At 35.8% G+C, this 27,133-nt stretch overlaps 1 protein-coding gene across 1 annotated transcript in view; it reads right to left on the reverse strand.

Moving 5' to 3' along the window:
- The window catches only part of THSD7A (thrombospondin type 1 domain containing 7A), a 282,093-nt gene that overhangs the window by 74,834 nt on the left and 180,126 nt on the right, over nt 1-27,133 (reverse strand). Inside the window, exons 8-9 of the mRNA XM_080383081.1 lie at nt 24,570-24,773; nt 1,344-1,535 (exon numbers count right to left, since the gene is read on the reverse strand). Coding sequence (XP_080239207.1) covers nt 1,344-1,535; nt 24,570-24,773 — 396 coding nt within the window. The remainder of the gene's footprint in view (nt 1-1,343; nt 1,536-24,569; nt 24,774-27,133) is intronic.

The following is a 27,133-nucleotide window of genomic DNA, read 5'->3' on the forward strand; positions in this document are numbered from 1 at the left end:
GCAAAATGAGTCCATTTGACACACAATAAAAAAAGGGACAAGATAAAACCAATTTTGTTTATTATTTTAAGAGCATTTCTCTGTTACATAGATCCATCTAAGTAATTTATTATTTGAATCGCCTACTAAAATGAGTATAGTTCTGATTGTCTCTTACACTTCTAGCAAAGGTCCTCTTCCAGGGAAAAGTTTGAATATGTCGTCTGCTATGCTACATATTTTAATTTTATTTTTTTAAAAAATTACCAAAATCCTGTCAAATACACAGTATACTTTTAGCAATGAAGTTAAATGTTTTTGCAAACAGAGAAGTGTTTTGGTATACGATGAAGTCTGCCCCTTTCTTTTTTCATTTCTCAAAACAGATATTATGTTTCACTACTTCTATACCTTACAGCTTTCACTTTTCAGTTAAATGTCAACTTCACTTGAAGTAATAAAATGCTTAACAGTTTCAAAGAAGAACTAAAACATGCACATAATCCTTTTATATTGAATGCACATGACTTTACTGTCAGAAACACATGTGAGTAAAAGGTTTTTGAGAACTCTTTGGTGCCTATGCCTCCTGGCTCCCAGTGTTTCAGAAGGCATTTTACCCTAGCACACCTGACATGGCCATTTTAGAACCATGATACATATAGCATGCATTTGGTCTATTACCCCCCACCAATGCTTAAGAACAAAATCTGTTATAGGAAACATGGAAAATCATCAAAGAATAGATATGAACGTATGTGTAAAACCTTTCTTCTTTATATTCCATCTATGTCTTCTCTTTGCATTTGCTGTGGATGATGCACAAGGACCATTTCAATGGATGGAAATCATTCACTAGTGAGGATTTGCAGGGTAAACCCAAATTCTGACTATGAATAAAAATGTTAATATGGTAACATTAGTTACCAGCCTAAGCCAAGAAGCTACAAAAACCATTTGTTAGTAACTGAATCCATTACAATTCTCATCTTTTCAGCATTTACATCCTTCAAAACTGGACCTAAACCAGGGTTACTAACAATCCTCTATAAACATCTTTCATAGAAGCCAGCAAAGGATAAATTGTTTACTTTGTTTAATTTTAATAGAAAACCATATATTCAAAATCAAAACAGTGACATTATGCAGAATAACAAAAAAATCACAACATTGACTGAAATAAGCAAAATAAAGTCTCCTCTTTACCATGAGTAAATGTAGGATAAGCATTTAAATAATATTTCAATATTTAAAAAATAGAACTCCATCTAATGATTTGTTTCTGTCAATCAAGAAATTACCTTGGCATTACAAATAGAGTTGAACATTCACAAACAAGAGTCTGCAAGAGTATGCAACCTTACCTTCACCTGCATATGCCAGAATGGAGCGGGCACGCATCTGTTTTCCTTCTGTGGTCTTGCCGGAGCAGGTGTGTGAGCAGGAGGACCATGCAGACCACATGCTGAGCACACAGTCCTTTGGGCATGGAGCTTCACAGACAACCGGGATTGGGTAGATAGCATCTCTACAAAGCTGTCTGTCAACCTCTTCTCCTGGGAAAGAAAAGGCCAGTAGCAGTCTATCATTTGTTAAATTAACTAAAAATGAGCAATCTAGACCAGATGGGCACACAAATAAATTAGATTCTGTTCTTGTATATAAAAAAGGTAAATAGATTTTCTAGTAAAATAACTTGTCTCCTTTGCCTTGATTCTAGAAGAACATGCTTAAACCTAGTTTAATTTGATATTCTGCTGGAGTGAATGCCAGCCTGGGTGGTCTTTAGGCTTTCATTGTGTTAATACATATTTGATTCCACAGAAAATCCTAATGCAAATAACAGAGTATATAATACACCTATGGAAAACTGTGTACATGGAAATGTGTGTACAGTAATCACCGAGTCTTCATCCACATTTGTGGGAGAAAGGAAAAAGTATCCTAACTTCCAGCTTAGCCAGTTTTATAACCCACAATTCATCCTTTGAATTGCACCTATGTGAAGAGAGTTGTAGTGAGCTGCAGTCAGCATGTCTTTCTGAGTTAGAAAAAATCTTCATTTGACAGCAAACCAGTAACACATCACTCTTTGTGTCATGGAAATATAAAAAGATCTATGCACTTGTATTCTGCCACATCAATGTGCACATTTCATTATAATAAAAAGATCCAGACTGGTATAAACCATTTAATGAAATACTAGCTAATGTTTAAACTAGCAGGGCTCCTTTTGTTTTCAGTAAAGAAATTGTGGGAGAACTGTATGTGGAGATCTGAATAGCACCCTAATCACAACATGGCTAGTTTTGTATGGTAACGTATGATTTCCTGATCAAATCAGTTAATATCCATTAAGTGAGGAATGAAAGAATGACCACATATACTGAGGTCATTAAGTCTCACTGACAGTGACAAAAGCCTCAGGATAAATCTTCATTTTGAAGCAGATGATGGAAAAAATGAAGGAGAAAGATTGGGATTCACCGTTTTAGAGTTATAGCCTTGTTATCATACAAACCAATTACAGAACATGCTTGCAATGAAAAGCACCAGGAACCGAGGACTAGCAGAGTACGTAATGCTGGTTACAAGAAACTGTGAAAAAGTTGCATCTAAGAGCATGCTGGGCTTCTGAGGCCCTGTTAGTCATGTACAATCAAGGCACAGAAAGAGCAAGTTCATTTGTAAACATGAAACTTTTTTTTTTTAAAATTTTCTGAGAAGCATAACTTTTCAAAGCATCTGAATGCCTTTTGTGCTATATGATCCTTGCTGTACTAGGGCATAAAAGCTTCTGTTGAATTATGATTCATCTACCGAAACGTTATTGAAGCATATGTGATCTTGATGAGACTGAACAGGAATGTCTATAGCATTGCACTTGCTACGATCCATCATGTCAACCCTTTTGTTTTAATAGCTAATGTCAACAAAATAGTGTCTCATCAGGATCTGCAATGAATGTAAGCCTTCAATACAAAAAAACATTTGTTAGAAATAATTATTAAATACTCTACAATGTAATGATAAAGACATCAGCCAGTGTTAATAACTACCACCTGGATTCTGAAGAGCTAATTCAGTGAGAAATATGGATTGTATACATGAAGCCAAAGATCTATAAACACTGCTTCACCCAAGTCTCAAATTAGCCTTTTATTGCTTAATAATAATAAAATGAATCAAACTAATCTAAGCAGAAACTATATTTCATCGATCAAGGTTTAGAGTCTTACAACCTTTCAAATAAGAATCTCTAATAAACTGAGTTCCTCAAAATAGGGCTTTCTTTAGTACTAGAGACATGAGTCCCAGAACTATTAACAACAAAATAATTTATAAAAGAGGAAAAGATGAGGGCCATCCATCCAATATTACAACCTTTTAACCAGTGTCAAATATTTTATTTATACAGAATCTTTAGGCACAAAAGAACTGCAAACATCAATCTTCCTTGGCTCTCCAAACCAGGTGAAGTCCTGCAGCTCATGCTTTTAAAATAGCCTGAAGTAGTCATAGTCATCTGAATTATAAAGACCTTTGAGATCAAGTCAGTCTCGACAGCTTTATTTCCCTATATTAAAAATACAAATCTGAGCTTTGCCAAAGGCCTCATAGGTCTCCCACATCAAGTTCTTCTTCCCTCACTGGACTCAATTTTTGCATCAATTGCTCCTTCTCTTGTATCACAGGTCATCACACCCTGACACCTATTCAGGAGGGATTCCTGCCTGCTTCATCAGAACAGCATGTTTGGGTTGAAGGACAAGACAGGGGAGCAGACTGCAAACTTCTTTTCCAAAGAATAGAAAAAAGCTAACAAAGGAGTAAACCTTACTCTCAAATTAGTCCATTGCCAGGTAAGACTCAATGAGGTAAACTTATAGGTGACTTTCAGGCTTTACAAGAAATTACAATAAAATATGTCATAATGTAAACATATAATACTGTAGCAAGCTTATTTATTGCCTGCCAACTGAAACAGTATTAACTTGAAACTGAAGCTAAATTTTGGGTCACAATGAAAAATTGTGTTAAATTAGTTTCAGTCTGTTTATATTTAAAACAAAACAAAACAAAACAAAGCGCCTTCACTCTTTCCCAAAATCAAAGCCCTCTTATTCTTTGCTTTTCCAGAGAAAATATTCTAGAAATATGTATCTTCCATATTAGCACTTAGCTTTTGTCAACTGTCCAATTCTTATCTGATGAATTCAAAAGCATAGAAATGTAGTTGGAAGGAATGTTTTATAATGGATACTTCTTATCTTCAGGGAAATATTTTATGTAAACTAAATTGTTTCTGACATTTCACTAATGGTTTTATGAACAACTTGACCTTTGTTGCCTTCCTCTTTAAAGTGCATAGTGTAGTCAGCTACCAGGAACCACTCAACCATAGGCTGGGAACAATGCCAATGTAAAGACTAAAGCTACTTAGAAAAAGTCCCATTTGAAAAAGTTTGTCACATATAGTCTGACAACTTGTTGGAGTGAGTCCAGAGGAGGGCCACAAAGATAATCACAGAGCTGGAGCACCAGTCTGGTGAGGCTGAGGGAGTTTGGCTTATTCAGTCTGGAGAAGAAGGTCCGGGGAGACCTAGGAGCCTTCCAGTACCTGAAGGGGACTACAAGAAAGCTGGAGAGGGACTTTTTACAAGGGCATGTGGTGATAGGACAAGGGGTAATGGCTTTGCACTGAAACAGGGTAGATGTAGATTAGGTATTAGGAAGAACTTCTTTACTGCGAGGGTGGTGAGGTGCTGGAACAAGTTACCAGAGGATTTGTGGATGCCCCATCCCTGGAAGTGTTTAAGGCCAGGTTGGATGCAGCTTTGAGCAACCTAGTTGCTGGTCTAGATACTGGAACTAGATTATTTTTAAGGTCCCTTTCAACCTAAACCATTCTATGATTCTATGATTTTATTTGAACTTTATAGGTATACATTTATGTTGAAGACAGAACTCCAAAAACATGACTGAAAGGCCCCTGCCCTGAGTTACTTATGCTGTAAGCAACAGAATGACAAAAAAGTAAACAGCAGAAACATGAAAACAGAATGCGACATCTCCATCAAGAAAACTCTTCACCATTTATTAGTTGATCTGTTCATTAATATCTGGAATCTAGCAGTAGTCGATATTCAGAAACAGTGTCTAAGTAGTTGGACGATATTTCTCTCTTATGCAACAGATGCATATTTTAGGCTAAAGTCTCCAAATTGCACTAAAGGGAGTGACTGCATGTAGAAATGGCATGAGGCAAAAAAGGGTCTAGTTTTCAAGAATTTAAAATGTCAAAAACGGTTTAAACCTTTACTGGGATTTTTTTACTGATTTGTATTATCAGCGAAGAGTGCCAAGGAGAGAGCCTTACAAACTCAAATCCCTTCCTTGAACTGTTATGCTGGAACCAGCTAATAATCAGCAGAGTCACTACATTCAAACCTCCTTGTGGTCACCTCCTTTGTGTGAAGACCCTCTAGTATGGTTGCACACACCACAAACAGTATTGAAATACTGAACTATGTAACTGCTTTAAAAAAAAGAAAGAACAACAAAAAATCCCCAAACATAATAAAAACCCACAAATCTCCTACTGAATAGGTAGATTATTTACAGATTAGAAAGCAAGCTTGTGAGTAGCATTTAGGAGGAACTGGTTAACTATTTATAAGTGTCAGACTGTATTCATATCACCATTCTTGTTTTCATTACATTCACAAAGCAGATATGGTATCCATGAAAATTTGGTCTAGATGTTAAAGGTTGGGCTAGACTGCAGAAGATCTACATTCTGTGTTTAATACAGTTGAATCATGTCACTCCTTTGTGGTTTTGTTTACTCATCTGTAAAATGTGTCTGATATTTAACTTTCTTGTAAAATGCTTTAAGATCTTTCCAATGGAAAGCATTCCCAGAGTATCGCTCAAGAGACATGGTAAGGAAACCCTCTGCTTATTGTGCATCTTTTAATATGATGCATGCTTCAGTGCACAGTAAAAAATTGCTGTCAAATTCTGACCTGTAGCAAATGGAAAGGCAAATACTTAACAGAGGGCAATTTTTTTTTTTTTTTTAAAGCCTTAAACTGAACAGTAAAATCACTGCGAAATTCACTAAGGCATAGAGAACAACTGAAAAAAAGTCATCATAAAATAAAAATGCTGCTGGAGTCATACACAATAAGGCAACGAACTTGGTCTCAGTCCTGTACCTGGAAACCAGCTGTAGTCTCTGAAAGGCTGAATTATAACCTGATATAAACTAAGTAAAAATTTGACAATAAAATCACAATCAATGGGATCAACTCAAGAGAGTGCTTTGAACATTAACGTTGCTTAAATGTCTGTGTAATCAGTAAAGGACAGGACCATCGCAGTGGGAAAACAAATCTTGCAGTTATATTTTAAATTTCACAGAAGTAATAATAGCAACTGAGCCCAAATGCTAAAACTACAGACTTCAGACTCTCTATTGCTTAGTTGAATGTGTTCAAATCTACTAGTATATCTGCAACTCTAAGGAAAAAAAAATAGAAATGGTTCAGTTAAGCCAATATTTTTTTTGTGGCTCCTAGTAGCCACATATGATAGTCTGGTTTTAAGTACAACAGACCACAGGAAACTATGAAGCATCATTCAAGTGGTCTTAAAATGGCACATTTGAAATAGAGATGTAAAAATACAAAAGGATGGAAAAGCCTGACAGTTCAGAACACTGCATGATCTAGATATAATTGGTATACATACCAGGGTATATACTGTGTTGTATGTAAGATACTATATCAGTTATCGGCACCACTTTCTCAGCTGATGCCTCTCTTACCAGCTTTCTTTTCCTGCCAGTGAAGCTGAAAAGGAGGCACATGATGTGTCATCCACTGGAAAACTGGTGGGCACCTGAAATACTTGGTAAGGCACCCCAGAGCTCAATTTTTAAGGTACTCTGTAGGTAAAGGCGGCCTTATTATTAAACTGCCTTCAGTAATGCCTCAAAGCATAGAGGCTGCAGGAAGAAAACACAGTCAGTTTGCACAATGTTAAAATCTGTGAGCTGCGCTGGATGCCATTTACTGTTTCCTTCCTGCCCTGTGTAGAAAAATAATTAACAGGAAAGCATTGCACTGCCTCCTGTATGGGTTGTAAAGGCTGAAATGGCCAATGACACTGTTATTTGCCTTGAACTCCCATGCAGTTTCCCCATACAAATTCCTCCCACAGGAGCATCTATATGTGTCCTTACACTGACTCCCTCGTCAATCTTCAAACGTGTTGAATGACCTCCTCAGACTGGCAGAGGAGCAGAAGCTGTTGTGTGGACTCTGCCCATCAAGAACAAATTACGCTTATCTATATTCACAACTTAGTAAAATCATATCTGTGGTACGTGCTCTGTCCTGTTTTTCATATGGAACTAACTTTATAGACTCTCCATACCCGAAGTTAGTAAAGAACATGCTTCTCCACTAAAAATTTGTACACGTTACAATTTGACAATTTTTGCATTATTCCTGTAGATAAACAAAGATAGTTTGACTAGAATAGGGGAAAACGATTATTTTTTTTTTTTTTTTTACATATTCTTACAATTGTGAATTGGCTAAATGTCTGTTATGACTATAATTCAGGGCAGAATACAAGCAAGAAAATATCAGTCTAAGATCTAATTGTTTCAATGTTACAAGAACATCATGACTAGACTGTAATAGTATAGAAAAAGCATTAATTAAACTGTCACTATTCTAAATGAAATAAAATAAACTTCAAGAAAACACCTGAAATAAGTGAAAACTTATAAACTTCTCCAAATTTGAAGTTCTATACTAGACTTCCATTAGCAATAACCTTGTCTACACATTGACTGATTAATGTAATGCAAAATGGGAAATTCTTCACATTACAGAAAGCTATTAAATTATCAAAACCCATACATTTTTTAGATGCTAAGACATCTTATATCTGCAAATAAGCAGACAGTAATCAATCACCAGGATAAACTAACTTTATCATTTTCATTTTTAATACTATTGCATTTCTTTCAGATCACTAAGCAAATACCAGCGCCCAAAGTTCATCACAAAAGGAAAAATCCTGCCTGCCTAGCATGAACTGTCACAGCAAATTAACTTTTCCTTCTAAACCATGGTGCTGCAGCAGTAGTGTGGATTTTTATTTTTACAATGATCAGATAAGGTAGAGAACTATGTTGTGAAGTATGCATAAAGAAGAAGCGGGGACCCATAATACTTTCATTCCATTTCTACCCTTTTGCATAATCAGGTACTTGGATCTGTCTTCCTCAAATGTCCTTATCTTACTCCGACTATCAGAACTGCTGAGTGGAAATTCAGTCTTATACCTTGACTGAATTTTTTGGGGCAATTCTATTTGGTTTATTGTTTGGTTGTGGCTTTTTTTCTTATACAAGAGGATCTTTCTGAAGAAAGCTTTCTCTTAGCATATGCCTCTAATTAAAATGAATACACAGCTGTGAAAGGCTGACCCAGATTTTTCAATAGGGAGAATTTAGAAGTTAATCTCTGAAAACCTAATCAAATAAGCCACAGAAAGGGGAAAAATAATATTTATATGCAATTCATCACTTACATCTTGTTTAGCCCAACAATCTCAGGAGTATTTAGCAGAAAAAACATAGCACATGCAACTGAATTTGAGAGATCAATTTTTGTTCTTGAATCAGTTCAATACATGTATATAATACATACTTTGATAGACATTAGGAAACTTTAGATGTTTTATTAATCCCAGTAGCCTTCACAACATCTTGATGGTGTTTATTCATATCCACTCCAAAGATAAAGTCTGTCAATGTAAGCTTTAATCCTAGTAAAATGGCAGTGTCCTTCAAAACAGTACCAATACTATGTTATCTTGTATGTAATTATTTTATGTATTTATATTTCTTTATAAATATACTAATATATTTATGTTTATAAATATCCCATATATAAATGTATTTTGTGTGTGTATATATATATATATAAAATATGTATTAAAAATGTATTATTAATATATTTATGTAACTGTTTTGGTTCTTGAATGACCAGATGTCAAAAAGTCTCTCTGCATGAGATAGGTTGATAAATTTTCAATATTTTAAATAACTTTAACCTCTCTAATTATTGAACATAGAGCAACATCAAACTATAATTTATATTCTCAATATATCCTACTTCATTGACTCTGAAGATTTTCAACAAAAAATGTGAGAAGATGGTGCATTTTTCTCTTGTATTATTCTTACCAAGTGAAGTTTCTGCATTCATTTCTATTGCTTAGGTGCCTAACTGGTTAAATCAGTTGCTAATTCCCTCATCACATGCCTTTCTCTCAATTGCTTTTTCTAAGTAGCATTTGCATTTAATTAAGTATGTCTTAATTAGTTGATAGTTAATATTCCTGAAGTCATTTTCTTCCAAGAAGCCTAAGTAGAAATGACACTAATTTCAATGAAGACAAATACACTAGTTTCTTACATCTGTTCATTATGCAAAAATGAAAGTTGGTCTAATAGTTTAATAATGTGAAAACACTGTAGGATTGTAAACTGATTTGGTGATTTGTATGTGAAAATTTACTGTGGTTTTGGTTTCAGTGTAGTATTATATAATCTATTCCTGACTAGAAGAAAAATTATAAACATGATACTTTGGCCACTTACTCAAACATCATGAATCTCATAAACATGGATGGATTCATTTTTTTTAAATGAGAAACTTGCTAGCACAAGCACATATACCTCCATCTTATTTATAAGTTTAACATGACTGCTTACACAAACCAGTGACACACAGGAAAAGCCACTGACTACTCCCCTTTCATGTGCAAATCCTGGAAGATATGAATACCTTTTAAAATATAATCCTATATTTAAAAATGTGGGTTTGGCTTTTTTGTTAAGCAAATGTGCAATGAAAAATGACTGATAATCGCAGGAACTAATACTATACAACAGGAAAATAGCTGGAGCTTAGAAACCCATCATATCCAGTGTTTCTCAAATCAAAGATAATAGCATGCCAACACACTTAAGTTAAAAACATGATTTTTTAAGATTTTCTATTCCTTAGCAAGTAAAACCAATAATTTCATGTTGATGACTATGTGCAATTTTTGTAATGCATTCACCTTATGGGAAAAGAAATTTTGATGAGAGGGAAGACAGTGGCTTCAAGAACTCCCACATTCATGCAGAATTCTAATTCCAACAATAGTACCTGAACACTTCTGCTTCTCTGTAACCAAATCAGCAAATGCTGCTAGTACACCTCAGCTGCAGCTTAAAGAGTAGCATGCATTTGCCCACCCTCCCTACAAGACAGCGTATTAGCAGCTATGTAGAAAGAATGCAGAAGCAGGTAACCCTCTGCGAGTGGTTTATAAGAAAGCTGAAAGATGGGAAAGGCATTCTGCTACAGAGGTAAGGCAGTTCCAGTTCCAAAGCTTTTCCCTGTCCTTAAGCTCAGCCAAAGGTTCAATCATGCAAATTTCAAGAAAATTGAGTTACTGCTAAGAAAACCAGTTCAGTATTCCTTAAGGCATCAGGTAAAGGTAAAGCTCTGCACCGTATACAAAACAGTTACAGGAATAATCAAACCTGAAATTACACTCCTTACTTTGAAATAATGACAGCAGTAAAGGTACAACTCTGAAACAAAAATTAAAAAAAATATTTAAAACACGTATATTTCCTGCTGGATTTACTACAGATGGGAAGCATCTTTGAATGTTCTTCGTATGTAACTGCTTAAAAATAATGAACTCACACTTTCAGATACAATATTAATGCTTCAAGTAATCCCATTTTCATGTCTGGTAATAGAACTTATGTAATTCCATTTATATTAGAGTCATCTATCAGGATTACAGTCATGTAGATACAGTCTAAATTTGACAGAGGGAAATAAAACCAGGGAAATTAATAGTATTTCTTCATCAAAAAAAGTATTTTTAAGACGTAAAATTCAGTGTCATCTGGCCAGATTAAACAACAGCATGACAAAATATTATTCCATAGTTAATGTCAACTCAGAAATATACAGTAACCTGAGGTATTTGGCTGGGGAAAAAAACCAACAACCAAAACTTGCTTTTTTCGTTAAAGTACAAACTTCTTAGTTATGCTTGAGCTCATTACTTAATGAGAACGAATGGAAGAAACTATTCTGCTCTCTTTGTCATCTTGACAAGAACATTTTATGGTATACACTTTCAATCTTAACCTCTTATTCCTTAATCTTATCTCTTATTTTTCACTATTCTTTGCAAGATTTACTCAGGTTGAAAAACTAAATTACACACATTTCACCCAGAAAATATGGAAAAAGCTTTTCCAATTATCCACATATTTTTTACATAATTTTTATGTGGTGATGGTGATGGAAGTCACAGTATCAGTTCCCCCAAGCATACAGCAACCACTTGGCTACCTGTGAAGCTCCCAATTAAAATAAATAATAATAAAAAACCCCATATATATATATATATATATATATATATATATATGAGGCCAGTTCCTTCACTATACATACCGAGGCACACTGAGGGCATCTTACACCACTAACTATGGCTTAAAAAGTAACACTGCCTTTTTATCTCTAACACAACCCTGTAAGTTACTGAGTGCGTATTTTGTATTATGCATCAAAGACTAATGGAAAACTCTTCTTGCAGATGACACCTTCTTTGAATTTTCACTACTGATACCACTGAATATCCAGCAGCATGAAGAGGCTGTATCGGAACTATTAGTGATACAATGAGCATCACTGAAAAGGGCTGATCTAAATAGGCATACAGAAGAATTAATCCAAATTAAATAAAATGAGACTTTGCAAGAGATTAGTTAAACTGTATTAACATTTTGCATTGCTATCCTTATCCAGAATGAAATAGAAAATTCTTAATAAATAGAATTAAGGCCAACTTAATTCTGAATACAAGGACTCACATATATCTTTAATATAGTTTAACTAATACCTTTTTTGTGGTTAATTGGAATCAACTTTCCTAAGTCTCTCCATGCAGACAACACAAAGAAAACAAAAACTGCAACATGATATACCTTTAGCCAAAAGTCTGCTATACTTTAATTTTATACCATAGTAGACTTGTACCACAAGGGATAGTAGTCCAATATTTCTAATAAGGAGCCCAGCAGAGTACCTACACATTGCCTAACAGCAGCAGCAAGATTTTCCTACTGCTTGACAGGTAGTTGAAGCATTTCACGGTTCATTTGCTAATGTAGTCTTACTGAGAACGATAAAGAACAGAGAATACAAGTGTATTGATCATAACCAAGCGCAGTTGCTTTCTAGTGTCAAATAAGCCAATCAAATGTCTTCTTGATATGAAAGAAAAAAGTAAGTTTGATGACAGGCTACAGTCCCATTGAGAATAAAATCAATGTTAGTCATCGGACCAAGTGGGATCAATATGTCAGACCAATAGGCCACTTTAAGCAGAATGGAGAAAGGCGGGGAAAAGTGCTGACAGAGCTATAAGGAAACAAGAAGACACAGTGCGAATCTGGAGGATGAGATCACTTGAAAATTCACAGTATATTTCTGAGAACACTTGGCAAAAGCACCAACTCACATTAAAAAGATATAGCTGATCCCAAGATCAACTGGACATTCTCATGAACTTTTCCCAATTCAAGCCACAATTCATATAGTGACAAAAAAATCATAAATAAAATTAAAAAATACTTTCTCCATTTGTTCGTAAAATGTTAAAAAACTACTGTGTTTAACACTGAAAAAATTCCTTTGACAGACTTTAGAAATATCAGTGGTGTTACTCAGAACATTGGTAATAGTAGCATTTAAAACACATGGATTTGAAAATACAATATGTATCTATTTTAGCATTGTAATATCTCTTTTTGGTTATATAGAAAACAAGATGCTTTATTAACCACTGGGAATTATATTACTATTTTTTTCACTACTTAGTATTTTCTTCAGATTTTTAAATTCATCAGATACGGACAAGTAAAGTGTTGAAGCCTTCACAAAGATTCCACAGGCATTTTATTGTAACAACTATTGTAAGCATTTCCCCTTCCCCTCCAACAAGCTCAAAAGTAAGTAGAGAATAAGTCCAGTAAGGGCAATGCAATGTCAATGATTTCAAAACAGTTTGATTAGAAATTGTAATTCTGATGTGCTGAACTAGATTAACATTCAGGGATATGAGTGAGGAATAGAAGCATAAAAAGGAAATAATAGGCAAGACTACAAAAGCAGTAGCATGAAAACAATGTGACAGCCCCACTAACGTCAGTAGAATGACAGCGCTCACCATAGTCAATCTTTCCAACAATCCCTGCACTGAGGTACTAATCTCCATATTTTAAAGAGCTAACTTAAATGGCCTGGTTTTCAAGAAACACTAAATATCCATAACTAATGAAGTTCAGGCTTCTAATTTTCTGCATAAATATGAGTTTGGGAGGACAACTTCATAAATTTAAGCTTAGAAGTTCACAAAGTTGCATCATAAATTCCATCATAAATACTCCAGCACTGCAGTTTCATCACCAAGTATTTTCCTAGAATTTGGCCAACAATGTTTTGTTATTGCTCTCTCTAATGCAAGAACACAACCCACAGCTGAAGAGAATGACTAATGCTATGCAGCTGACAGAATATTAGATGAATTTTTCAGTTTGTCAATTATCTAATATTACACAATTATACAGTGAATTTGCAGCAAGTTTACAACAATGCATTCATAAATGTCTCTGATACCTCTTGCCACAGAAATACACCTGAAACTGAAAAGGGGTTTTAAGAGAACAAGAGAAATTATTTTATATAGTAGAAGATGATTGCAAACATTTTCTTTGCATTATTCATCCAGCTACAGCTAGTAAAGAGTTGTCACTCTATATGTAATCTGACAGCTCAATTCAATCACAGTTAAAACACAGGACCCAAGAGGTGTAAAAGAAAAGAGATCACTGCCACTGTCATGTTTACATATTTCTGAGAAAGGGTTTTATAATTAATTTCATGGATGCTTCTGTCCATGTCCTACTACTGGCAGATAAAATGCAGTCTTTGGAGAACATCTTTTTATCCATCTTGCAATGAATATCTTCTCATCATTACAAGTGGAAGGCACAGCATGCCTTTAGGGAGCTCAGACTGAATTAATCTTCTCTTTTGGAAATTTTCTTAACTGATTCCTCTCTAGAAGACTAAAATGAACCCTTTGACTTTTCTTTTCTCCCGGCCTCTCAGTAGATGGATTCAGAGAAAGAGCTCTCAGGAAAGCAACCAGAGGTAAATACCACTACACCTTTAAAACCTATGCTAAATCAATGGAATATAATAACATTGTCACACAACAAAACTAAAAGTAGCAGGAACACATCTGCCAGTATATGGACATTATAACTTTTCAGCTTTGTTAATAAGTTAGACAAGCTCACATCCTAAAGTCATAAAAATCTGACATATTTCATTGCAGATTTGCACCTACTCAGAGAAATCAGCTGTACCCTGGAAATAAGGCCTCCTTCCCCTGTTAGAAGGACATCACTGGTTTTCTCGAAGCCCCCCACAAGATTTAAGACACTTCTAACTAGCTTTCTTCTTGTTTTTCCCCTCTTAAAAAAAACCAAACACACACACACACACAAAAACCCACACACACAAAAAAATCCCCAAAAAGCCAAAACCTTCTGAGACATTCAGAACAAGAGGTTTCATGTAGTTTCTACTTCATATCTTTTCTCTAGAAAAAAAATAACGTAACAATTTGCTATTTGTAAAATATATCAGTACCAATAAAGCATCAGTAAAAACAGTAAAATTAAAATGAAACATCTAATAATCCCTAAGGCAAAATTTACATTAACTAACCCATAAATTAACCCCAAAATTATGTCAAGAAACCAAACAGCAGTAAATGCCAGACTTAAAGTTGCCTTTGTATGATGGAGTTTTTTAAACTATAATCACACGCTTCTTATTTTTCCACTGGGTCCCTTCCTCCTTCAGTTCACAGACTGGAAACTCCTTAACGAGTAGCTATTTGATATTTTTAGTTTTATTCTCTTTGTTCAAGGCATGAGCCTATGTTTTATTTACCACATATTAATTAAACGTGTTATTAAAACAGAATTGGTAATTTTTCTAAGATCTTTCTGTCATGGCTACCAGACGCCCAACAATATGTTTATTTTCAGAACACTCAAGATGTGACAGGTCAGTATTATTTTTATATTGCTGATGCTGCACAAAAGCAGAGCAAAATTAAACCCTGAAGAATGAGACAACTAAGGCTAGTTATCTCAAAGACAAAGCATTCATTACTACAAAATGCCCACTTAATGCCCAAAGGAGATATATCCATTTCATAAATAAGTAGCAGGTTCTGCGGGGAAAATGTCATGTAGGCACAAATAAATAATTAAACACTTCCATCTGACACATTCACATAAGGACCAGACAAACAACCTTAACTTCCTAATATGTGAGGACTTGGCTTTACATCCTAAAATACTTAATTTGACATAATATTTGTTTCCAATTTTCTAGTTTAAAAGAAGCCAAATGACAAATAGTACTTCTGCCATGGGTATTACACTGACTCTGGACACTTACTGCTCTGCCAGGTGGTCTCACGGGACAAAAGCAGAAGCAGACTATAATGTGCTGCATTCCAGATCTAGAAGTGGTTAATTTCCTTCACTCTTCCCCTTCTCTGGCTTATCCAGCCTTATTTTCTCCAGACACTAATCCCAGTCTGTCACCTCGTTGTCCCTTTCACCTGGCCCTGCCAAGTTCTCTCCAGCTGCCTGTCAAATCCTCCCTTGGGCTGACCGACACCAGACTGAATCCCTTGCCAAATTCATTCCTAATCCCTGCACCACGTAAAGACATTTTATAACTTTGAGTTCCTTACTTGCTTTCAGTAAACTGTCCTGCAGGAATCTAGGGTCAAATCCTACCTTTTCCCAGCTCTTAAACTCATTCCTTGGTCAGTACCAGTTTCTCCCTCTTGTCTTCCCTATTCCAGTCCCAGATACAAATCTATTCCTTTCCCTCTGCAACAGATCTGTGACTCCACATAGCTGAAACTCTGCCAAAAGCTACCTGGACCCCAAAATCTGGAACAGATTACTGGGAACGCTGGAGAGACTAGGATCCTCAATTGTTTGCTCTCATTTGGAGTAATCAGTGTGGCTGAGTATGTCTTACTCTTAGTTTGAAGTTTCTTAAATATTTAGTGGAGATGGTGCTTGTGCAGTGCACAGGAATTACAAGAATTGCAAAATAACTAAGATTATTTTAAGGCTCTTTAAATTGAAACAGTTATCTTGTGAAATCAAATATTTCTTGGCAGATAAGAGTGATTTTACGTTAATCAGTACTCAACACAAATCATGATCTGAAGGAAAGGTCAGACAATAAGCTGCTTAAGGCTAGAAGTACTGAGCATAAAATTCCTATCCATTCTGGCTCAGCATGACTAGCTAATGAAGACGTTTTAATTGTCACCATTTATCAACACACTAGTTTTATAGCATAGAAGTTTGATAACATTTATTAATAAAATTTACCATTAGCCTGCAGGTTGTCAGAAAATATAGAGGTGTGTGCAACCTTTTTCTCTTAGACAGAAAACTAACTCCCATTTAATGAGAGAATACTGTCTTAGAATATTTTATCATAAAGATTGATTAGTACTGTGTAATATAGTCTTCCAAGAAAGTAGTACTTAATTTATAACTATGTAACATTATCATTATATATAACATTATTAAATGTAACATTATCTCTTCTGAGCATGTTTTGCAAAAATATTTAAAGTATTTTCTGAGTCTGTTCTAGGGAGTTAACACATGACACACAAATCCAAAACCAAAGAAGTTCAATACTGGGTCTGTAAATCCAGTTTTATAATCAATTCGTAAGTCCATAACCCCCTTTTTCTTCTTGTTTCATAACTGTAATTTGAAGTAACAAATGGAAAGACTGTAAAACATTAAACTGACCTTCCTAAAAAAACCCCAATTATTTTGAAATGGATCTACAATTATCTTTCTCTGTATTCTTACTATGATGAGGCTTGGTGGGTTCCTGCTTTGCAGGCTGCTATGTAAATCAAAAATTGTGCATCAAAATCTCCTCTATTAATTTACCTTCTGCTATTACAAGCAGTTCTTGCAGTATCCTACTTTTTCATCTGGTTCTGCCATACAAAAAAAAAAAAAAAAAAAAAAAAAAAAAAAGCAGGTTACTAGGAGCATGCATCATATGAAACACATAATTGCACTATTTGTGTTATATTTTAAAAATACGTGTGTTTCCCACTTAAGGCAACTTCTACTCCTAGATGTCTAATAAATTTTAAGTACACCAGTACAACTTCTCTGCAAAGGTGTTATAGTACATTTGAGAAGTAAACCTGCCAAAACTCAGCAAACTCATCTGACTAGCCAGTCAAATTCTGATCTATGACACAAGAACAAGATGTTGGTAAAGTTGGCCCACTTATTTTTAACTTAATTATATTCTTTATGAACAATAATGTCTCTGTAGGCATTGTACATACCAAGTGCAACTCTGCCTTCAAAAACATACAATACATTGGAAACAAGGGTCTACTGCACTGTCCTAAGTGATAATTGCTTATTGCACTATGTAGATGAAACTTTGCTTTTGTTTTTCTTATCCCTTTAATTGAAATCATTGCATCACATTCCAGGCCAACTATTAAAGACATCAACAAAGCAAGTGATGTATTTAAGTCATCCCATATAATGAAATCTCTTCATGTTATACAAACACTAAAAGCACCCGTTCTTACATGGAACTTGATAGGGATATGTACACTTTCCTACTAGCAAGAAGAGACAAAAAGGAATTGGTGTGACATATTAAATGTGAGTTTTTATTAATAAAAGAATTACCAATTATCAAACTTCCTGAGAACTGAAATGCAAGTTTAAGCAGTAGTGTGCACTATTTTTTTCTTACATTCTTTTATACTAAATTAAATAAATCTTGTTAAAAAGAAATGCCTTAAAAATCCAGTGCTCTGAAACATAATGGCCTGAGAGTATCAGTTTCAAGGTCCTTTAAACTGAACGTATTTTACCCTCAGTTTTTACATATAACAAACATCCAGTAAACATATTCAATAGTTTTTATGTAACCAGACTAATTAAAGAAAGGACCAAGTTATAAATTTCATATCCTATGTGTTTACAGTGAAGAACAAAGTATGTATCTTACATTTGATTTAAATCCCTGAGATGGTCAGTCAAAAAGCTGTCAGGCAGAAAAGAACAGTTCAAATCAATTCTGTAATGATGTTAGCTAGAAAATTAATATTGGGAAACGATGACTAATGCCTATATAACAAAGTTCCTGTAAGCATAAGGCAGTATGCGCTGAAAAAAACTGTCATTAGCTACTGTATTTTTCTACTAATTGACTGCTGAGCATTGGCCAGATTTTGATCCAGGTTCTCTTACAGGATTGACTCAATAAATCAATGTAATTCAAATAAAAATCTGGTTCTTCATTCTTTTTAAAGAACTAAGTCATAAAGTAACACAAAGTATTTTCTTTTAAAATAATCATTATAAAATCCAACCAGTCTGATGGTTTCTTCATTCAATGCATATAGCCACACAATAGAAAGGACAGAAGTAGACTCTCTATACCTGGGCACACCTGTAAAGCTTCCATTGATTCTCTTATTGTTTCCCATTATGAAAATTAATGAAGACCAGCAGCTCCTTATTTAGCATATATTTGAATCAAACCATAGATACGCAAAATAAGCAATTTTTAAACCAGCCAAACTGGTTTTCCTGATGTTTATTCTATATATTTAATTAGATGCCTATTGTAAGAAGATGTAAAGCTACAAGCTAAAAATTAAGAAACAAAATACAGATGTTGATCAGGAAACTATAGAAGGAAATGTAAACTACATGAAGAAGTCTTACAAGCTGTTCTACAAAGCAAAATTCAATAAAAAGAATACAAGAAATATTTCTGAATTAATATTTCTAAGTCTAGAGAAAAACAGTAAAAGAATTAAAACCTATAGGATTGTCACATAGCTGAATCATGGTGTCTTCAGACAGTCATACCAGCTGAGAATAAAAACAGGTAAGGAAATGTACATTGTTCCATTTTGGACAGTACAATGTTTGAGCCACTCCCTACAAAGTAGCTAAACTAATCGGTTTGAAATGTTTGCATCTGAGTGTCTTAATAAAGCAGACTCGTGTACCTTCTATATCTTTTAATTAACTACCAGCACCATTGTTTTGTCCCCCAATACTGCAAACAGGGTACACCCCCATCTACATCCGAATATACTGATGTCACCAGCAGTTTGAATTTGCGTTCCAGTCCCAGGAAGACCAGACCCATGTCGCCCGCGTTCATCCAGGTGCCAGAAGAGAACTTGTAGCACTCAGCCACATCAGCACACATCTCTGCCTAGACAACTTCAGGAACAATTTTGCTACTTCAAAGAGTTGCAGGAATTTGCATATACACGAAGAGCCATGCTGTTGCCATGGCTCCCTCTTCTAAGGCTAGTCATCTCTCACAGCTGTGAGGCAGGAGATGGCAATAAGTCCATTCCTTTCCCCTGTGGAGCTAACTGTAACACAACAATTAGTGGGCTTCAACAAGGTCCGGAAGACATTTGCCCTTCAAAAGTGAGATCTGTTTTATCCAAAGTAACACATGCAGTGGTACAAAGCCTAGTGTATTATAAAGGCTGTAAGCCAATTTATTATTTACATGCTCCTACGAAATGAGCAAGTAATTTCAGCCTATCATCTGAGGATCAGAAGCACACTACTGTAACCACAGCCACTGCTAGTACCTGTGCTACAGAGCTCAGCACAAAGATAAAAGCCTAAAAACCCATAAGGAACAAACCAGCATTTAGTAAGCATTTTCAGCAATAGTTAATATTGCAGATTTTTATGTCAGAAATTATTTTGCCCTATTCACATATGAATAGCACTAATGCATCTGTTACACCAGGGGTCCTCAAACTTTTTAACCAGGGGGCCGGCACGCGGATGCAGTGGCAGGCAGTCATCTGCGGCTGCTTGGTTTCCCCCCCAACCCCCGGCGGGGGAGGGGGGGAGGGGCGTTCTGTAGATACCAGGGGCCGGACTGAGGACTGAGACTGAGATACTGGGGGGGCGTATCCGGCCCGCGGGCCGTAGTTTGAGGACCCCTGTGTTACACAGTGGAGAAGTGGCCAGCTTTCCTACTATAGATTGTCTTTAAATAATACCAAAATATTTTTGAAATTGTATTCTTCATAGATTGACATAGCTATAGAGCAATAGAGCAAATTCATCTGTTGTAAAATCACTCTTCTGACCTGCATTAAAGAAATTAATAATAGATAATATGCACATACCTGTGTGTATGCATGCATGCAAGTATGTCTTATATATATTACATATATAATTATAAAAAACTCAGATGAATTACAATTTATTTTTAAAAAAGTAATTTATCATTATGTCCTGGTTTCAGCTGGGATAGTTATTTTTCTTCCTAGTGGCTGGTACAGTGCTATGTTTTAGATTTAGGAAGAGAATAATTTTGTTAAATGATAATTTTGTAAACTGATGTTTTAGCTGTTGCTAAGCAGCGTTTACACTAAGTCAGGGACTTTTCTCCTTCTCACCCCACCCCACCAGCAAGGAGGCTGAGTGGCACAAGAAGATGGGAGGAGATGCAGCTGGGACAGGTGACCCAAATTGGCCAAAGGGATATTCCATACCATATGACATCATACTCAGTATATAAACTAGGGCAAAAGCTGGCTGGGGGCCACTGCTTAGGAACAGGCTGGGCATTGGTCAGCAGCTGGTGAGCAATTATACTGTGCATCACATTTTCTATATTCTAATTCTATTATTATTATGGTTATTGTTATTTTCCCTTCCATTTATGTCCTATTAAACTGTCTTTATCTCAACCCACAGATTATTTCCCCCCCCCCCCCCCCCGATTCTCCCCCTGCATCCCACTGGGGGTGGGGGGAGTGAGCGAGTGGTTGCATGGTGTTTAGCTGCCCACCCGGTTAAACCATGATACATTAGCAAAAGTTAATCGGTAGCATGGAACGTTAGCCACACAACTGTAATTACGAAAATTATGTATATGATGGAGGAATTCTGATCAGCTTCTGTCCAATCTTGGAGTTTCCATAACTGAAAGGGTTTTTTTTTTTGCCTAAAGAACCTTCTTTGTAAAATTTCCTGGAAGGCTGACTAAGAATATTTATTCTGAAAAGGTTCTTTCCACAGTAAAAGGCTGAAGTTCAATTTATATAATAAAATACATCAAAATTCATTACAGTCTCTGCAATGACAACCTGGGGTACTGACTGTCATATTTTTTTTCAGCCTGAATGAAAATTCTGATTACTGCAATCCGCTGTGGAAAGAGAATGACAATCATAGGCTTCCAGCAACAACACAGGAGGATAATCTATTGTTTGCTATTGTCTCAAAGGCTGTAATGACTCTTATCTTTACACCAAATTGAAGAGAGAAGCTCAATCCAATTATACAAAACAATCTCACAAACGGCTACTTGATTCTAATTGTGAAGTAAAACACCCAGTTCAAGACATGTTATTCCAACTAATTATGCTTTAAACATATAGAATGATACGACAGTCCACAGAAAGAGAAGATATTCATCAGCGTTGGGGTTATCTCATGTTAAAGCAGTATATTTACAGTACAATGCTTATTCTGAAAATTACACCACCAGCCCTTTTCATTTTATAAAGCAGAAGCCAAGGGGAAAATACACTTTTGTTTTAATACAGTTAAGTCCCTTGGATCCAATCTCTCCTATCCAGGCACTGATTTAAGATTGGCTAATTAATTTTCATCTGAACAACAACAACAAAAAAATAAATCTGAAAGTATTGTTAAGCAAAGATTAGTTCCGTTTAAGTAACAGAGCAAACTTAGGCTGTAATTAATGCTTTCAACACACTGTTTCCCTTCACAGTCATTTTTACCTGTAAAATTGAATAAAATTCCCCTTTAGATCAAAATTATAGCAATGCATGATTATTATACAAATTACATGTCCTGTTAATTGAACCATAGTCTTTAACTGGCAATGTAGTCCTGTCCAAGAAGGGCTCAAAGAATATTGAATATCATAGATTTCATATGATGATTAATTTAAACCATGATGTTTAGACAACGGAAGAGTAGAATTCTCCAAACTTATTTTACTGGAAACTACCTTGCAGCTGTGAGGCTTGATGCAAAACCTGCCTGACTGCAAAGTGCTGCTCTCCTACATTTTGCAGAGCAGAATCTGGGTGTCCACAACAAGTGTTTGGTGAAGTAGGGTACCAGAGGTATCCTGTGCCAGGCTAGGAGGCCAGAGTAATAGACAGGAGCTACTTGGGAAGAGGTGGCTGTCTGTGTTTAGAGAATTTGAGAGTTGCCTACAGGACCTTCAGTGGGTTGGTGCTGTGGGAGGCAAAGTAAGATGCCTGAGAGAGTTAGCACAGAGGGAGAGACTGCTGAGGCTGGTGGGTCCTTACTTCACACTTCATTTGCTTCTACTGTATCATGCTAATCTTTCTCAGGAGAGACCTAAGCAAAAGCCATTTGACATTACTGGTGACAATCACAGAAGACTGTTTATTAAGGGAAGGAAGGGATTTCAAGGAAGAGCCGAGGCAATCCATTACATTGCTCTCTGTTGCTTTTGCATTCTCTCAAAATATATTGAACACATATCTTTGTGGGTGGCTAGATCTTTGCAAAACAGACCATAATTGCAATTTGTTTCCTCCTTTCTTTGAAGCTGCGCCCACACCTCTTCAATCTTCAAGACTGAAAGGCACATGGCTAAAGCCTGACTTCTCACTCCTTCTGGGACAAATTGCTGATAAAGGCAATGTATAATGCCGTATAATTACAGCAACATATAATGACATGTAATTCAGAAAGACAAAGATTAATACTGGGAGTTTAAAAAGTTAATCAAGTGAAATTTGGCCAACACCAAAGCTCATGCAGTGCAAAGAGCTAATCCTGTGAGTTTGAAACAGAAAAATAAAAAATACCATATACATAAAAGATAACTCAAAGTTTAGTAGCTCAATAGCATACTCCAAATGCATTAGGGTTACAATAAATTGTAGTTAATATAAATGTCTATAATACAGTTTAGTAAGGAATAAGTTGACATGAGAGCAAATACCACTCCTCAAAACCAAAGGTAAGCCACACTAGCCAAAATCTAGTAAAGCTAAAACCCACGGTTTTTATTTTACAGATTTTTTTTCTATTACCAAAAAAAAAAAAAAAAAAAAAAAAAAAAAAGAGAGAGAGAGAAATACAGAACTATTTAGGAAACACTTTCATTTATGAGGGAAAGATAATTTTTCATGTATACATGTATACAGACAAATGTATACAGACAAAATTTCTGAGAGTTTCAGTATTGTTGCAAATAAATTATTACACAGTGAAGGGAAATTTTTTGAGATAGGGAAATAATATGCGGTAGATTCAATATTGTAATTCTAGGCTAATCTCCTTCTGAGCTATAAAAATGGTTACCAGTTTTCTTACATGTATGCAGAAAAATAAAACTACACTCTAACTAAAGTTTTGAATTTGAGCCCCAAAACTCAATTATGACCCAAATTCTTCAGCATGAAAGCTCTAGATTTAAATTTCGCTATAATCAGTTCTTATTACTTCTGATCAATTTAATTACAAAATATTTTGGGCAGCTGTATAAACACTCATCATAGTGTCCTCTTACTTAATCCTCTGTAGGGAGTTAGAAGTCTCTTAGCATAACTACACTGTAGTCAGTACAATTATTTCAATTTATATGCTGCTAATATTAGTAATGAATAAGGAATATTCTCGCAACAGTAATTCATGAATCATTGTAGATTAAAGTATTTTGTAATCAGCTTTCAAAATTGGCTTTTATGACTATGTCATGCAAAATCTGTTTTCTCTCACAGGGGATAATTGAATAATGGTTTGTGGGTTTTTTTGACCTTTTGAAGAAGCAAGACAGCTTGGACTGTCAAACCAGCTCCACAACGCACATCATACCATGCTTTTTAATAAACACATTATTATTTTTCTCCCAGCTATACTTACTGCAATGTGTCTTACTGTAGTCACACTTTATTTGGTTCTGGACTCAGAGGATCAGCTTTGTTAGTGGGATTACATCAGGGAATTCAGTCAAGGCACTGCAGCCTTGAGTCTGACCTACTGAAAAACAACAGCTGTTTTCTATTTACTTTTCTCAAGGTCTCTTTAGGAACCTTTGAAAACCTGTGGTGCGTAGTTGAAGGAGCTTGATCCTAGAGCAACTAGAGCGCCTATCTTTCCTAACCAATACTAAAATACAACCTCTCTAGACAGCTCCAGACAGCTTGGTCTTAAGGACTGAGAAACATAAAGACTGCTAGCCTTCTGGACTATACTTTAGCATCTTTACTCTACTCAGTGTGAACTGTGGGAAGAAGCATCTTACCATCACTGTTGACGCAGACGACGACAGGAACCTGCGTACCAGGGCCACATGGCTTCTCATTGTCGGGAATGCACTCCTCCAGCCCCACGATCCTCCAGTCATAGCAGGAGGGCTCTTCACAAGGGATGGCTTCCAGCAGGTGAGGGCAGTTTCCCGTTCCTCCTGTAGGCTCATTGGTGATGCGCCGTTTCCTTAGTTTAAAGCCTGAAATGTCCATGAAAATACAAAGGGCAGAATAAATCAGTTCTAAAATGCAGAGAAGAGATTTTTATCTAGCTACACCTGAGTGAACAGTTCTGTTTCTCTTCTGTGTAAAAGGTAACACAAACAGTACAACACTGCATTTTAGACAGCTGGGTAGAACTCCTCATTAAAGAAGAGAGGTAAAACTTAACAAAAGCATCAGAAGTTTTGAGCTTATTCAGTAAGCTTTGCCTTAAAACCCCTGTTTATCCTAGTCATAGGTACTCCAGGAGGGAGGCAGGAGTCATTTCCTGTGCATCACTCTTGTGGATCCATCTCATCTAACAACTCTTGCCTAGATCACTGGGTTGCAATTTTTCAAATATGTTGTTTGCTTTCTTCTCAGGGATCTTCCAACAGGGAGGGATTATCAAGTGAAACCAGTTTATAAACACCCCCCCCCAAAAAAAAAAAAAAAAAAAAAAACCAAAAAAAAAACCACAAAGAAAAACCACCAACCCCACCCCTACATTGCCAGAAAAGGCCAGGCCACAGGGATAAACCAAATAAGTCCTAGAACAAATTTTCAGTAATTAACATCACAATATTCCCTTGCAAACATTTATAAATTTCCTTAAGACTACCTAAGTTCATTTTGGATCAAAGAAACTGATGGGCCTTTATATAGTGTGTCATCTGCCAGGTTGTCTGCCTCTAAGAGCAACCCTCTCTCTCACTTTCAGGATGGTATGTTGAGAAATCCAGACGAAATCTTCAGTCAGAACAACCAAACTGAATGGATTCAGGAAATAGTTTCTCATGTAATGATTTTCTATAGTTTCTGATATACCTAACCAGAATGTTTTAACTTTGGCAAGGGTTTGTTTCTTTTAACATCTCTTCACAGTCTTTTTTGTTTTATTGCAATATTCAGACAGGTTAGTAATAAACAGGTATTTTTATAAAATACTACATATAACTCTCTAATTTCTACCAGGGCACAAACTAAACAGGAGTGACTTTTCAAACACGTATGTGCAAGAATTGATTCTTTGCTTGAAGACATGCCTCTTAATTCAATTATAATAAATATAACTTTAAAAATACATTTCCGTGTACCTTTAGTTGATTTTTTTCTAAATTGAAGAGGTCAGCCAAATTATGTCCAAATGATTTACAGAGCCTGCCACAAAAGGCTGATATAACTACAAAAAGATGGAACTTCAGTGTCTACTGCAACAAAGAAGTCAAACGATCCACAGTAAAGGGCTACTGCTGAAATATGTAGAGACTTACTGCTAAAACTGGGAGTGTCTGTACAACAACGTCTCAGACGAACTGTCAATGCAGTTATGAAATACAAGAATGTTCAGGTTAGATGAAAACATTAGCAGTTGAGAAAAGATCCCAGCTCATGTGTGCAGGAATAAAGGACTTGTGTAAACTACATTAGGCAGGCATCCAAATCAGTCTCACAAACCTAGACATTACCCTGAAAATGTAGTAGAACTTTCAGTGATGGAACAGCAACAGAAATAGCAGACTACTTGACAGCTGTATTCAGAGGAGACCTAATCCAATAGGCTTACAGACTGAACTGCTTTTTCCTTCTTTAATTGATTCAAGGTTGGGCCACATTACTGTGAGACATCATTGTAAAACTTGCATTACTGCTGCCCACACTGAAATGTAGTGAGCAGTATACCAGGAAGAAGCAGCTAAGCTAACGTGGTAATTACAGTTTCCTCCTCTGGACATATGCGGCTGCCCTTTCTTATGAGTGTTTTCAATCAAGGAACCAAGCCTGTGTTCTCAACTTTTGTCAGATAATCATGTTGCAGCAATGACCAGGCCACTTTTTCTCATTCACAGCCAGAAACCTGCTGACTTCTTACATGAGGTCCCTGTCACTGTATTCTTGTTTTCCTATTTCATGCCTTCTTATTTTTATGTCAGGTTACTGCAATCTGTTCTGCATAGGAATAAACTGTAAAATGTGAAAATTGAAACCAGCACATATGTCGTCAGTAAAACAGTGTAACACATCAACTGTAAATGGTCCCAGCTCTTTGCCAGACCATGTTTTAATGCCGACTGCTAAATTCTTAAGCTATTACTGAACTGTAAAGCTTTGAATTACTTGAACTCTATGCATCTCAAAGGCTGTTTCTGTCCTCCTTTGAAGAAAGTGCCATATATACACATATAGAAACAGTATCCCTTCCAGTTTGAGAGGAAGGTTTGAAACCAGAATTGACCTTGAATCAATCAAACAATCCAAATTGACCTTGAAAATCTACTAAACAGCCTACGTATTTCCCAGATTTGATGAACCAATTATGACAAATATAGTCCTAATTCAATGAGGGTTTTTTGGATGC

The sequence above is a fragment of the Falco punctatus genome, assembly GCF_963210335.1.
Source record: "Falco punctatus genome assembly, chromosome: 4".
NCBI classification, from domain to species: Eukaryota; Metazoa; Chordata; class Aves; order Falconiformes; family Falconidae; genus Falco; species Falco punctatus.